The sequence below is a fragment of the Oreochromis aureus genome, linkage group 13, assembly GCF_013358895.1.
Source record: "Oreochromis aureus strain Israel breed Guangdong linkage group 13, ZZ_aureus, whole genome shotgun sequence".
Taxonomy (NCBI): Eukaryota; Metazoa; Chordata; class Actinopteri; order Cichliformes; family Cichlidae; genus Oreochromis; species Oreochromis aureus.
Window position 1 is genome coordinate 7,942,960 of NC_052954.1, and position 13,391 is coordinate 7,956,350.

At 41.1% G+C, this 13,391-nt stretch overlaps 1 protein-coding gene across 2 annotated transcripts in view; it reads left to right on the forward strand.

The window, feature by feature from the left end:
• The first annotated feature begins 4,076 nt into the window (after positions 1-4,076).
• The window catches only part of LOC116318505 (inositol polyphosphate-5-phosphatase A), a 147,267-nt gene continuing 137,952 nt past the window's right edge, over positions 4,077-13,391 (forward strand). Inside the window, exons 1-2 of one of the 2 annotated variants that reach the window (XM_039621383.1) lie at positions 4,078-4,365; positions 4,513-4,673. In XM_039621383.1, coding sequence (XP_039477317.1) covers positions 4,596-4,673 — 78 coding nt within the window. In that variant the 5' untranslated portion in view covers positions 4,078-4,365; positions 4,513-4,595. Of the gene's footprint in view, positions 4,674-13,391 lie in introns of both variants that reach the window. The other variant, XM_031737515.2, reaches the window with a different exon arrangement.

Below are 13,391 nucleotides of genomic sequence, written 5' to 3' on the forward strand. Positions count from 1 at the left end.
CTGCCGTGGTTGCTGCAGCTACATGCTAACTATTATAACAAAACTTGAAAAAGTGCAAGTCGACATCTTTGATGCTACTATGGGCAACTGTGGCAATCTGTTAGCAATGAAAGCAATCATAAGGAGGTTTTTGCCAACCTGTTGGGAAATACACATTTTCCCCTCACAACCAGTGGTTTCCAGATGGTTGTGGGCCAATCTCTAACCCTTTAATGTATGAAAAATGGCAGACAAGTTAACATTATGTGATTAACAGTTATGTGATTGCAAAACCTCAAAAGGATTGGTAGTCTTTTTGGAACTACTGCTATCGCCAACCACAGAAGTGACCACTTCTGCATTGTAATTTATTTTTCCTACCCGAAAGCTATGTCCATCTGTCTATAATTGTGATGCATCAATGCTAGCATGTTCTGGCTAGCTAGTATGTCAGTGATGAGCTCACAGGCAATTTGCTAGTTCCACAAAAATCAAAAAGCTTCTAATGGCATTGGCCTAATTTGTCATATCAAATTGGCCTAATTTGTCATATCATAATAAATCTTCCTACAAGCTCTGCTCACTTAATTTTCTTGTTCTACAGCTTTCTACCTCGGTTTGTCTCCTTCTTTTTTCTTTTTCTTCTGCCTATCAAGGGAGCCACTAACTTTTTTTTTTTTTTTTTTTTTTTTAAACTTTGTGTTCTCAAAGGCTTCCCCTGATAAAAACTATTAACATTCAGTCAACCAAGCCCAGTATTACGTCTTCTAAACACATACTGGAGAAAAAATGTGAACTTTATGATAAACATTAGCCAGTCAGACTGTGAATGTTCCAGCAGCTGACATAGTTTAAATGCCCAAAATGCTACTTAGCTGTCTGCAGTAGTGTGGTTATATTTTTGTGCAAAAGAGTTCGGATTGTTTTCAAGGGTGCTTTGAGCCATTTTTAATTAAAGCCGTGCGTGCACACACACACACACACACACACACACACACACACACACACACACACACACACACACACAATAACACTGGAACTAATTTCTTCCTTTTGAATGTTATCATTATCCTTCTGTGTGTCTGAATGACTGATTATGGTTATTTTGTGGCATATCATGTTCACGAATACAGAACATGGCGAGACTCCGTAAAAATAAACATACAATCATGCAAGTAAATGACAACAGGGGAATCGCAAAAGCACACACACGACAGACGCACACACACATGCACATACACACACCCACACACTCTCCCATGCCAGACACAGCTGTGAGCTCTCTCGTTTTGGCAATAACCTCTCTCCTCTCTTTTAAAGACCATTAGTGAGCCGTGACCACGGTCCCCCTTCCCAAACACACAGCCACACTAGCTTGATGCTGTTAACATAATAACTTATGAGCCATCCTTTCGTCATTTGAGGATTGCCCCAGTTCCCTTGTGTCATCTCTGCACAGCTAGATGCTCAGTAATTGCAATCACATGCAACATAGCGTTGTATGTGAATTTTTAGCTTACTCAGTGAGGTTAGATCTTACTCTACTACTTCTTAGAGAACAGGAGCTCATTGAGCTGTTATCCAGCATGTCATGTGCCTGCCCTAAGCTGTTGACCTCAAACTACCTTTGAGTAGGGTGGGCTATTTATGGTCCTGGGCTCCCTCAAACCCATCAGAGGAGATCACATCATGCTGTGTGAAAAGAAAGCGTGTAATTAATACATGATGATCTGTGAGTGATGCAAAGGAGTCTGCTTTCTGTGTTTTTGCCAGATGTTTCAGAAGCTAAAAGGTGGCAGAAAGAATTTCTCTGTCTCCAATTTTGGATGATGAATTGAGCTGCCAGCCTGGTGCGTGCAAACACACGTGCACGACCCTGTCATCTACACTAATTTTGTTTGACTTTTGCTTACTTGAATTGGGGTTGCTGGGGTCAGACTCATAAGTGACTTTTCAGGCGAGCTAATGCTGTATGAATGCCAATATGTGGTCAACAAACAGGTTTTTTGTGATTCCAGGGGAAAAAAACAAACTAATATAAGCTATTCTCATTCACAATAATCTGTTACATGTGGGTTTGGCTGTGTGTCTAGGACCCCTTGGCAAAATCCAGGGATACACACTGATCTGGTCTGCAGTCTGTTAATGTGAAATTTTCCAAACTCTTCCTGCCAAAGCCCAAATAGGAAATCTTTAGATCAAAGTGTGAGTATCCACATTTGGCAAGGGTTGTCTCTGTTTGTGGAAAGATCACACACGCAATGGAAAGAGTAATTATAGTTTCAATTGTGTAGCACAACATGTTAGAACATGACAGGTTAGAAAAAGTTTTGCTGCCTGACTGTGGCTGCCAGCAGAGCAGAGTACACTTAATATTGCATGTTTAATTACAGTCAAGCAAACTACAAATAACAGTTATTTAGATTGTTTACTTAATATCATTCACTTTAATGGTCTTGATTTCAGCTTGGAGACCAGCTTTCAGCCATTTACTATACAAGAAACCATGCTCCATTTGCTTCAGCAGATCAAAGATAATCATCATCATTGTCATCTCCTTCTTCTTTTAGCTGCTCTCTTTAGGTACAGGTATACACATACCTGTACAGATATAGGTATTTAAACTCATCCACCTGCACTACTTCTACTCCTTCCAACTTCACCTTTCCACCTGTCCCCTTCTCATTCATATACATGTGTTGCTGCTTCTTATGATTTTTATTAGTCTTCTCTCCACTGTATACCTCCACCTGCTCCATGCTCTCACTACAGATTACTATGTCATCTGCAAACATCATAGCTGAGAGACTCCTGCCAGACCTCATGTGTCAACCAGCACATCACCACTGCTAAGATTAAAGACAACCACAAATGTTGATATTAGCAATGAATAACTATAGCATTATTTTAGCATAATTTTTGGAGCTACAATTTTTGGAGTGACTATATTTAAATGAGACGATGGAGTGATTAGTTATCAAATTAGCATAGATAATTTGATTAAAAATGTTCCAAAGGACATCACGGCACAAACATGGTCAAGAGGGCCAGTTCAGTAACTTGGTTTAATTTCCCTTTTTGCCCTCTAGTGGCCAAAAATCTCTCAAAGTTACTTTAAACTTATTTATACCTATGAGTATATTTTTGCCACCCAACAGTTTAAATTTTATGTCTGTTAGATTGCCAAGTTTTGTGTTCTTGTTGTCCAACTCTTACTTTATTAGGCATCGCAAACTCTTTTTAGAGAGTAAACTGCCTGCAGCTGTTTCATACAGGCTTGACTGGCCTCAGGAACCAGTGCAGCTCTAGCTTGTGAAGCTGTGATGAACTAAGTAGGCTATATGTTTGCAAATGTGCCAATAACGTTTTTTTTTAAATGATATTATGATACAGCAACTAAAAAAATAACTCTGCAGATTAGAAGTAGCAATGAAAACTCCAACAATATACTGCATGTTAATGGCTCCGTTAGTTACATGTTAGTTACACCTGGTTCATGGTTGGTGAGTAGCCTGACATGCCTGAACCTTACTCATCCTCTCTGCCAAAAAGGAAATGCATGCCTAGTTCAGGATGATTGCAGTCAAATGTTACATCACCAGTCAGGAGTTGTATGGTTGGGCATGTCTCTGCAACATGTTGTACTTCATGGGAAACAAAATTTATTATGATGTCAATATGGCTATCCACTGTAATTAATTTACTTTTTTAAAATTAACAAAATATGGCTATTTCAATTGTAAATATTTCCATTGTAATAGATTTTGTTAATTTTGTTTCCCATGAACTGCAACAAGTTGCAGAGACAGAGTGATGTAACATCTGACTGCAATAATCCTGAACTAGGCATGAATTTCTTTTTCACAGAGATGTAAGGATCAACAATGGTTAAAAAAAAAAGAAACAAAACAAAAAGGGAGCTATTGTAAATTGCAGTAAATTATACAAAAAGCATATCAGGACAAAGTCAGAAAGACAAACACTCGCTCTGAGATAGACCAGTTTAGTCCGATAATGGGTGCAGTGACGTTAGAAGGCAGAGCTGTAGTGTTTTCTGTGCGCTGGCCCTTTAAAACGCGCCGTGTTTTCATTGGTAAGGTGACGTCAGAGCACTGAAGGACTCCAGCCTATCCTCTCTAAACAGTGAAGGCAATGGTCCTGGCAAAGCGTCCTGCCTTAGGAGGGAGACTTTTACACTGCACAAAAGCCAGGGAAACACTCGTCGCTGGAATGAACCAGAGCCCTCCTGCAGTCGCCGTGGATTAAAACCGAAACTTTTACGATGGGTCTGAACGTGAAAAAGTAGCGCGAGAAGCAGCACGCTAAACCGCCACCGCCGCCACCACCACCAACGGACCTTCTACTGCAAAGCAACTCCTAGTAGATGTACGACCACTGCTGAAAAATATGCTCCAGCCAAGCAGCCTCAACCCGGGCTCCAGTCTCAAATTCGCAGTGTTTTAACCAGTTTCGTGAGACATTCACGGGCCTCTTCTTCACGTTGTTGTTGTTGTTGTTTTTTTTTTTTTAAAGGTTCTTACCTTTAAAGTCCGCTATACAAGTCCACAACCCACCTGAGAGAGAGAGGGAGAGAAATAAGAGAGAGAGAGAGAATTATGGCAGGGAAGCTGACAGCAGCGCAAGGCACAGGAATACTGCTGGTGACAGCCAACGTTGGATCCCTGTTCGAGGATGTGAGTTTCCCCATTGATAAACACAGTCTGTCAGTGCTGTCTCTTCACACCAATGCTTAGTTCTAGCTTCGTTATTTCTCCCGCCACACGGTCAACTCCGTGTCTTTTATCATGCTAAATAACATCAAAGCTGGTCACGACTCGTGTATGTGTCAAGTCGCGCGCGGTAGCTTAAACAGCTACTGTACCGTTATACCGGGGGCCCTCTGACAACCTTAAAAACACACCGTACACCCATCTGTCTTTAAGGGTTACGTGTTCAACATATGCAGTGACCCACTTTTTCTCTCATGTTTCTTGCCTGCTGTGTATGCACGTCGGCGGGAAGATAACCTGTAGCTTGTTATTACTGTAGTATTGCCACTGACTGTAACTTGAGCTAATCAGGGATGCAGTAGCTGTTTACTATTTGAAGACTCACCCTCTAGGCTGATGTGAAGCACTCTGTGTGCATCACAGTCAGTAAAAACCAAACATGCATTCTGTCTGTATCAGAACTGTTTATTTTTTTTATTATTATTTTTTAGTTGATGTGATACAGAGTGTATTTTTGTTGATTTCCCTTGAAATAGTCGTTATTCAGCTTTAAAAGAAACAAGTGCAGCAGCAACTGATGTTTAGCTCCTTTTCTCCATTCATATCAAATGTGTCCTGCAGCCAGTGTTATGAATAACAGAGATGTTACGAGCGCGGGCAGCATTCAGATATCCACTCTTGACAGTGCCACATGCATATGTCAAGTCAGCAGAGACGTCTTCTGTCTAAAATAGGTGTGTCAGGCCTGATTAGGTGTGCCAGTTGAAGTTGTTGAATGACATCTGTTTTGTCATTATTATGTAATTATCTTTCACTTGGTCTACGAAAGTAACCAGGTACCTGCTGGCACCAAGTTATGGGGCAAACACCTTTTCTGTCACTTTCAGTGTTGTGTCAGCATTGAGTGCCCCCTCTTCTTCTTCACTCACTCTTGTGAAGTGCTGATCCACAACATAAGGAAAGAGTTATCTCTCTGACTGGAGTAAGCCTATAAATAGCCTGCCACCGCTCACAAGCACCAAGCTTTGGGTGTCCTGTGCTATTTTCTGGCTTTTTTTCCTTACTAAACTCCTCTGAGTTGAAATGTAATATCCATGTTTCCTGCTTTGAGTGGGTGTGCAGGTCATGCATGAGGCAATCTATAGTCTCTGATGTGTTGGCATCCTTATGATGAATATGTGGGCTGAATGAAGTCTTTGTTGACTGCTTTTAATACCGTTTCCACTTTTAGTCTGTTTTAAATCGCGTGCTAGGAAATGCAGCCTGACACTAATTCGCCAAGATGTAATATAAATTGTGTCAGGCCTTCAGAATATGGATGTATAGTATTATATCATCTAACAGAGTCTTGTCTTGAAATGGCAGATATTCATTTTCAACCTTGCACTGCAACTGTAATGTTGCAGACATTACAAATATAAACCCATCACTAACAGATGTAACATGCAGTTGTGGTGTGATTTTAGCATGGAGAGCTAATCTGCAAGTATTGATTGATATGCTGATTGTTTTTCTTTTCTTTTGGTAGACTGAAATTATAGGTGAAAGGCTTAAAAAAAGAACTAGATGACCGTGGATAGTTGACAAGATTTGCTCAATAAGGTGAGCTGATGGCAGCTGTTAGATCACATCCTATTATGCCTGTGGGGAACCATATGAAAGGAAGCCTATGTCGCATTATTTTATTAGTCTTTCTGTCTAGTGCACAGTAGAGATGATCAAGGCAAAAACCCACATATGTGTAGTTACTATTATCATCATTATCGTTATTATTACTGTTATATTGTTATTATTGCCATTAATGGGGATAATAATGGGGCGATCGTGGCTCAAGAGTTGGGAGTTTGCCTTGTAATCAGAAGGTTGCAGGTTCGAGCCCCGGCTTGGACAGTCTCGGTCGTTGTGTCCTTGGGCAAGACACTTCACCCGTTGCCAGTGGTCAGAGGGCCCGGTGGCGCCAGTGTCCGGCAGCCTCGCCTCTGTCAGTGCGCCCCAGGGTGGCTGTGGCTACAACGTAGCTTGCCATCACCAGTGTGTGAATGGGTGAATGACTGGATATGTAAAAGCGCTTTGGGGTCCTTAGGGACTAGAAAAGCGCTATATAAATACAGGCCATTTACCATTTACCATTATTGCCATTAAGACAAATGTGGACCCTAGAAACCCCAGATGTTTTATGTTCTTGTATATAAAGACAAACAAACCTAAAAATTAATATTCTGTTATCGATTAAGATCAGTTTGTTCCTATGGCCCAATCACATGTGATGGTTCAAAAGGGCTTGACAGGCGCATATATATATATAGACATACACATATTTTTTTTTTTAAAAAGGAGGGAAATCATGTCCTGAACTACAAAAATGGTTTCTAACAGTTAAAGGCACGTGAGAATGTGCTGATAATTAGCTGAACATCAGCTTAGGTTGCTATCGGCCTCGCTGGTTACCGTTGCCTGAAATGCCAATAGTAATGCATTTACTCATGGCGCTTTTATCTGTTGAGTCACATCAGTTCGCGCGAGCTAGACGACTTTATTTTGTCTTAAGACAGTATAGTTTAGAGTGAGGATAAAAGTGGGGCTAAATAACAGAAACAAAAAAAACTGTGTAAAGCAGTACCTGCTATAAGCCTCATTTTTATTGTAAACAAACCAGTGTTGCCGTAATGCTGCTAACATTATGTTATATGGTCATCAGTCATTTTCAGACATCAACTTTTGGACAGTGCAGTCTCTCTCACATGTAGCACCACAGAAAGAAATGGTCCACTTCAGCCGTGCTCACACTACTGGAAATGCTCTGTGTGGTTTAGGCGAGGAAGTTGCCCGAGTAGGGGTGCAGGATGCAGTGCAATAGCCCGCTCGCTAGCAGTGAATGCTGTACTATTTGCTGTACCTGTATTATTCGCATATTGGTACAATGTGACTTCACACTTTTTACTTGGGGAGCCGGCAGGCTGAATATCTACTAAGATCCGACTGCAGGTAATATTTCAGTCCTTGCATGCACCTCTGTGCTGTCTGCAGTGCATGTGTGAAAACGGCTCGAAACACCTGCCTACAGCCGCAGTCCCATTGCCAAGACTTCAAATGAATTTGAATCATTTTGATCTTGACATTTTACGTCGAACAGGAACTTAAAAGTGTTTGGCTTTTTTTCAAAGCATCTAACAGTATTCATTTGGGTCTCGCGCTCGCAGTTTAAACCCATTCTCGTGGTCCATGCGATTAAAACCAGTGTTTTCTTGGTCAGCCTCACTGTGTAATTAAGCTGATGCGATACCTGTAGTTATCAGTTATTGTTTGATAAGCATTACAGAATCGTCCTCGAGCTCAAGCCATTTACTGTCGGCCTTGTGAACCAGTGAATCCAATTATGGGAGCAAACACGGGTTTGTCCTGTGCTTAAAACGACCATCGAGGTTTACCCTTCATCTGTCTTTTGTTTTCTCACACGCTCGCTTTTGTGGCTCTAAAGAAGCATCCCTCCCCCCGTGGTCCGTTTGCCCTTTGACTTTTGTGGTGACTTGACCCCAGCACCACATACAACAGGACTCTGAAGTTTTTCTTTTTATTATTTATGTCCATTCAGTCCCGTGCTGATCCCTGTCCCGTGTCTGTTTCAGTCAGGTATTTTTTTCATTAGCATTGTAAAGCAGTAAAGTAAAGTGCAGTATTGAGGTTTCTGTCACTGCAGCTGAAATGCTGGCTTCCTGTGTAACAAATTTTCTTAATTTATCTCAACCATATATTGATACATGTTGAACTTGAGCGTATTAAACTACTACCCGAAGAGGAAGCTATCATTACCGTATACGGGACCTGTGCTCTCCCGGCTAGGTTTTTATAAACTCTTCCCTTCCTGAAGCCACAGTGTGAAAACACAGTCGGTGTCCCATGGGTCCTGCTGGATTCCTGAGCCACCCTGTTTTGCATAATTAAGCACAGATGAAGATTAATGATCCCACTGAAGTGTAAGCTTGGTGAAGACAGGATAAAGGGAGAAAATAAATGAACTAATTGGTAATTAGTTTTCTAATTCATGTGGAACAAGTCAAACTGGAGAAGATGCTGTAGCTGAACTAGTTTGGACCAATTCACACTTTATGCTTTTCTCTTTGCACCTTAGAAATAGGTGCCATTGTGCCTGAATGGGTTGATGATTGGTTAGAATTAGTTAAGTGCCAGAGCTGAGCTCAATTATCATTGGGTAATCATGTTCAGAATACCCTGGAGTGTTTAGTCTCAGTCTGTTAAAGGGGGACACTGTGCTGGCCAGACTTTGTTGTCATCAAATTATCCCGCTGTGACCTCTCACAGCCTTGGTTTTTAATTTAAGAGGGCAGAAGTTTACTCCTTGTTGGGTAAAGGAAAGAATAACAGCAGCAAACTATTTCCAGAACATAACTCAGGGTTTTTTCTGGCTCAGAATCTACTTTTGGAGGATAACTACACATGTAGACATGATCAATCCCAATTTGTGCCATTTTAACCCCCTATGACATCAAAAAAATTAAACATATTGTGTGTAGGGGAAGTCTAAGGAGTAAAATACATGAACTTATTTTGCAGGGAAAAATATGGGATTAAATGGGTTAAGCACTGAATCTGTGTTACTGTACTTAACAGAGGGTCATGTTTTTTTTCCTTTATTTTTGGCCATTTGATAAACCAAAAGAAATATTACGCTTGGGTAAGTAAGTAAGTATAAAACATGGTGGGAGCTTCTATTTCAGTAGTTCTGCCCAAATATGCATTAGACATGAAGAGTGCTATCTAATATCACAAAAATGCAGTTGTTGAGCAGTTTTCACAACCACAATGTAGACACAAAGAGCTTTAACTTTGAAGACAATCAATATGAATTTCTGGTTTGCGTGACACTTTTAAAAATTTAATCTACTTCTGGGCTAACGTTAAAAATTACAGGCAGCTGTGGCAATCTCTAAGGATGCTTTTGGAGCAGCACCTTCTTTGCAACCAATTTTATCCAGGAACACCCAGAAACCTCCAGGAACCACTGGCAACCAGTTGGGGAAGTCGGGGTGGTTGTATCATGTCCCATTTGGCAGACAGCTCAAGATGGAGGATTGTCCGCAGTACAAAACTGTACACTCAATGGCATCACTAGCCGTTAGCCAATGAGCATGCAGTTTCACAGTCCAACCTGCCCCTCAATATAGAATAGTTAAGTTTGTCTTTCCTAAGAAGAAATAACAGCAGCAGTCCACTTTTATCAGCGTTTTTGTGAAAGAAAATCCACCATTATGTCCTAATATAATATATGGACATTTGCTGAACAGGGCTGTCTTTCTGTAATCTTTGTTGCTGTGGATGTTTCAATTTGACCTACAGCTCAACACGGTGCCCGATCGCCTCGTGTGTAGACACTGACTGGGGCTCCGAGGCAGCGGCTCTGCAAACGCGCTCCTCCTGCCACGCCTTCTGTGTTGACTTGGTGTGTAATCATGCTGCTTAAAAAAAGTTAGAGAATGAAAAGGTTTTCTTTACGGTTCGGAGAAAACAATGTAGGTGTGACTTGAGTGTCCTTATCCAGTAGTTAATCTCTAGTTTAAACTGAAAGTAACAGTAACTGAGAGATCGTATCATGACTTCTGAAGATCTCCTTGGAGATCTACCAGGGATTACGCTAAATGATTAAAATCTGACAAACAGATGCCAAATTTTCAGCTACCTTACATATAGGGCAGAGTTGTTACTGTACTTTTGAAGCTTAAACTTAAGAAGACTCCCCCCTGAGTCACCTTAGTTCAGTATTGGCTCATCTTATTGTAGTTTTCATTCAGTTGAAATCCACTCTGTTTTTGATGACATATACATCTTTTGTATACTCAGCCAATATAACCATATGGTGAAGCAATAAATTACTATGAATGTCCCCTTTTGTGGGTTCTGTCTTCCAACTTCTTTTTCATCTCGTCTCTTGTTTCTCTCTCTATCTGTCCTGTCCGCTGACAGACAGCTCATTAGCTCAGGCTTTCACAGCTTGGATCCCACTGAGCTGGCATATTTACACCACTAAAAATGGAACAGAGCAGGGAAAAAAAAGCACCTGCCTCAAACCAAGAGGATAGCTGCCAGTATTTTCAGTAACTATTACATTAAATGTGGCGGTGTGGTTAGGAAGTATTTTTTTGTTGTTACCCCATGCAACCTCTGTGTCTCATTAGAGGTGAGAAGCAAAGTGGTTAAAAATGCATTTTTGCTTCTGAACAAGCGATGATTTTGCTGCAGCCCGCATAGACCCTGGAAGCTAAATATAGCTGCCAGTCACATGGCAGATGCTAGCGAATTCCCAAACTGAATAATGTAGTTGTGCATTCATGGTGTGTATTTATAGTGTTGGCAATAGTAGTGCGAATGTGTGATCCCAGACGTGATGCAGTGTTGATAAGAGATGGAAGAGGAGGAAACTAACGATGTAGGATGGGGGGTTTTCTTCTTAATATCGGATCCTTTTTGGTGTAACCCGTGTTTTACCGAGGAGCTCAACGGCCCAGGACTGTGACTAAATACTTCAGCTGACTGCTTTATTTTTTCGCGTGTCTTCCACTGCCAAAGTCTGTCCCAGTGTGTTGCTGCAGGAGTGGAAAAGTTTATGAAAGAAAGATCAGATGATGCTATTTTGGTGTTCTCCCTGCGCTGCCCTGCTCCATCCTGTCATAACATGGAATTAGAATTTCAAAAAGGAAAAGATGTTGGAAGGAAGGCTGAAAGATGGCATCAAAAGGCAACAGCAGCCCAGACTTTCAAGTACCACATTTCTCTTATAGCACCAGTCATCGGTAAATGTGCATCTTAATATTAGTTATAGAGCATCCATTGTATTTGACAGTTAAAACTTTACGATGAGAGTGCAATTTCTTCTTTTCAGTGCTACTATAAGGAACATCCTTTTTTGGGGGGGTGCAAAAGCAGATGTTTTTGTTGCAAATTACACTTTGGTGGTAGTAACAATGTAAAAAGGGTTTCGTAGCCTGGTATCAGCAGAAAACCTCAATGCAATAAATGAGTGATTTGCGTGTTGTGAAATTTTACGCAACATTTGCATTAAAGCCTCGTTTCAGAAGTAGAAAAAGTTGCTGCACCACAGACTAAAAAAAAATCAATTAGACAAGCACGTTTGCCTCCTGCAACCTCTCCAGCCTGACCCGTTGAGGTCTGATCACTCGGACCACATTAAGAGGTGGTCTGAGCAACATACGGCCACAGTCCTTCAGCACTGTGTGCTCGCTCACTCAGCTGACGTCTCACCTGCTAGTGAAAATCAATGTATTTGTTTTTTATGCTAAGGCAAGAAAAAAATAAGTCTCTTTAAGTGGATTGTGTAGCTTTCATGGTTTAGTAGGCCTGGATTGGACTCCGGACAGGTTGCTACCGAGTTAAGAAGGTATGGGTGGAATTTCAGGAATCTGGCATTTGTTTTTTGCTAGAAAGAGTAATGTATTCCACAAGTTTGGAACAGGGAAATAAGATGTGGAGACCCATTCTAATGCCAGCGAATTTGTAGCTGTCCGCACGTTATCAGATCAGCTGAGGCGCGTGTGAAATTCTGGTATGAGCACTAATAAACGATAAGCCCATTTTGGTTTCCTTTGCACAGCCAGTCACTGCCAAGATGGAATGTTTGCCAGTCTCACCGCCTTGTTTCAACCTATCACTGTTACAGTGGGAATAATAAGGGAGTTGTGATCTGATTTTTTTGTGTGTTATTCTTTGATGCACACAGTTCTTACGGTTTCTTTTATTCTTGGTGCTTTGTTTGAATTTATTTTAGGAAACCACAAGATTTAATTAAAGCCACTTTGGTGTGGTTTTGGGGGTGGGGGGTGGGGTTGGGGATAGGGGTGTTGTGGAATTTCCATGGATCCCCTGAAAAGTCCTAAATGTGGTGAAACTAAAATATCTTATTAGTAGCATTGCAGTCTTCAGTTTTATTTTGGGTGCCTTCTCTGCTTTTAGAAAGAGGTTTGAGACAAAGATGACCATATTTGGGATATTCGCTGCTGCTGATGTCATGCGGCTTAAGCAGTAGAAAAAACTCCCAGAAACCAGTCTGAAGCCTGAGTTTTGGATCACAGGGAGTTCTTGACCATATGCAGATGTCATTATTTGAAGCTTTGGCAGTTTAATAAAAACCCTAAACAGTAAATCTGCCCCAAACTCTGATTTTATGAAAGTTCAGATGAAGTTCTGACCATGTCAGATTTAATTTATGGGCCTTCGTCAGCTAAACAATAAGCTAGATAGTGGTTATTTTTAGTTTGGGAACAGATAATAAAGTCTCCTTTTTGCTGTTTAATACCAGGTTTGGGTACCTGAGCAGGCAAGTCAGTTCAGGCCCAAACCAGTAAAAGTCTACATGTGATCGCGTTGCTCATGTGGGGAACATGCTGTTTCCACCTAGTTTGCCTGAACTGTTGTTCTTACCAGGCAAATAAGCAAACAAGCAGGCCTCTCTAAAACCCGACAGTAGAGTTTATAGTGGGGTTCTCTTGGGGGAAATGATGCACTCACAGCCATATATATGAATCCAGATACAGGCTCTCGGTAACACATACCAGGAGACAGGGATTTTACAGTGGCTTGAGATGGCCACTTTTTTTCTCCTTGAGGTCATTGACCCTACTCAGGAGGATTTGATAATGGTTTTGTGAAAAG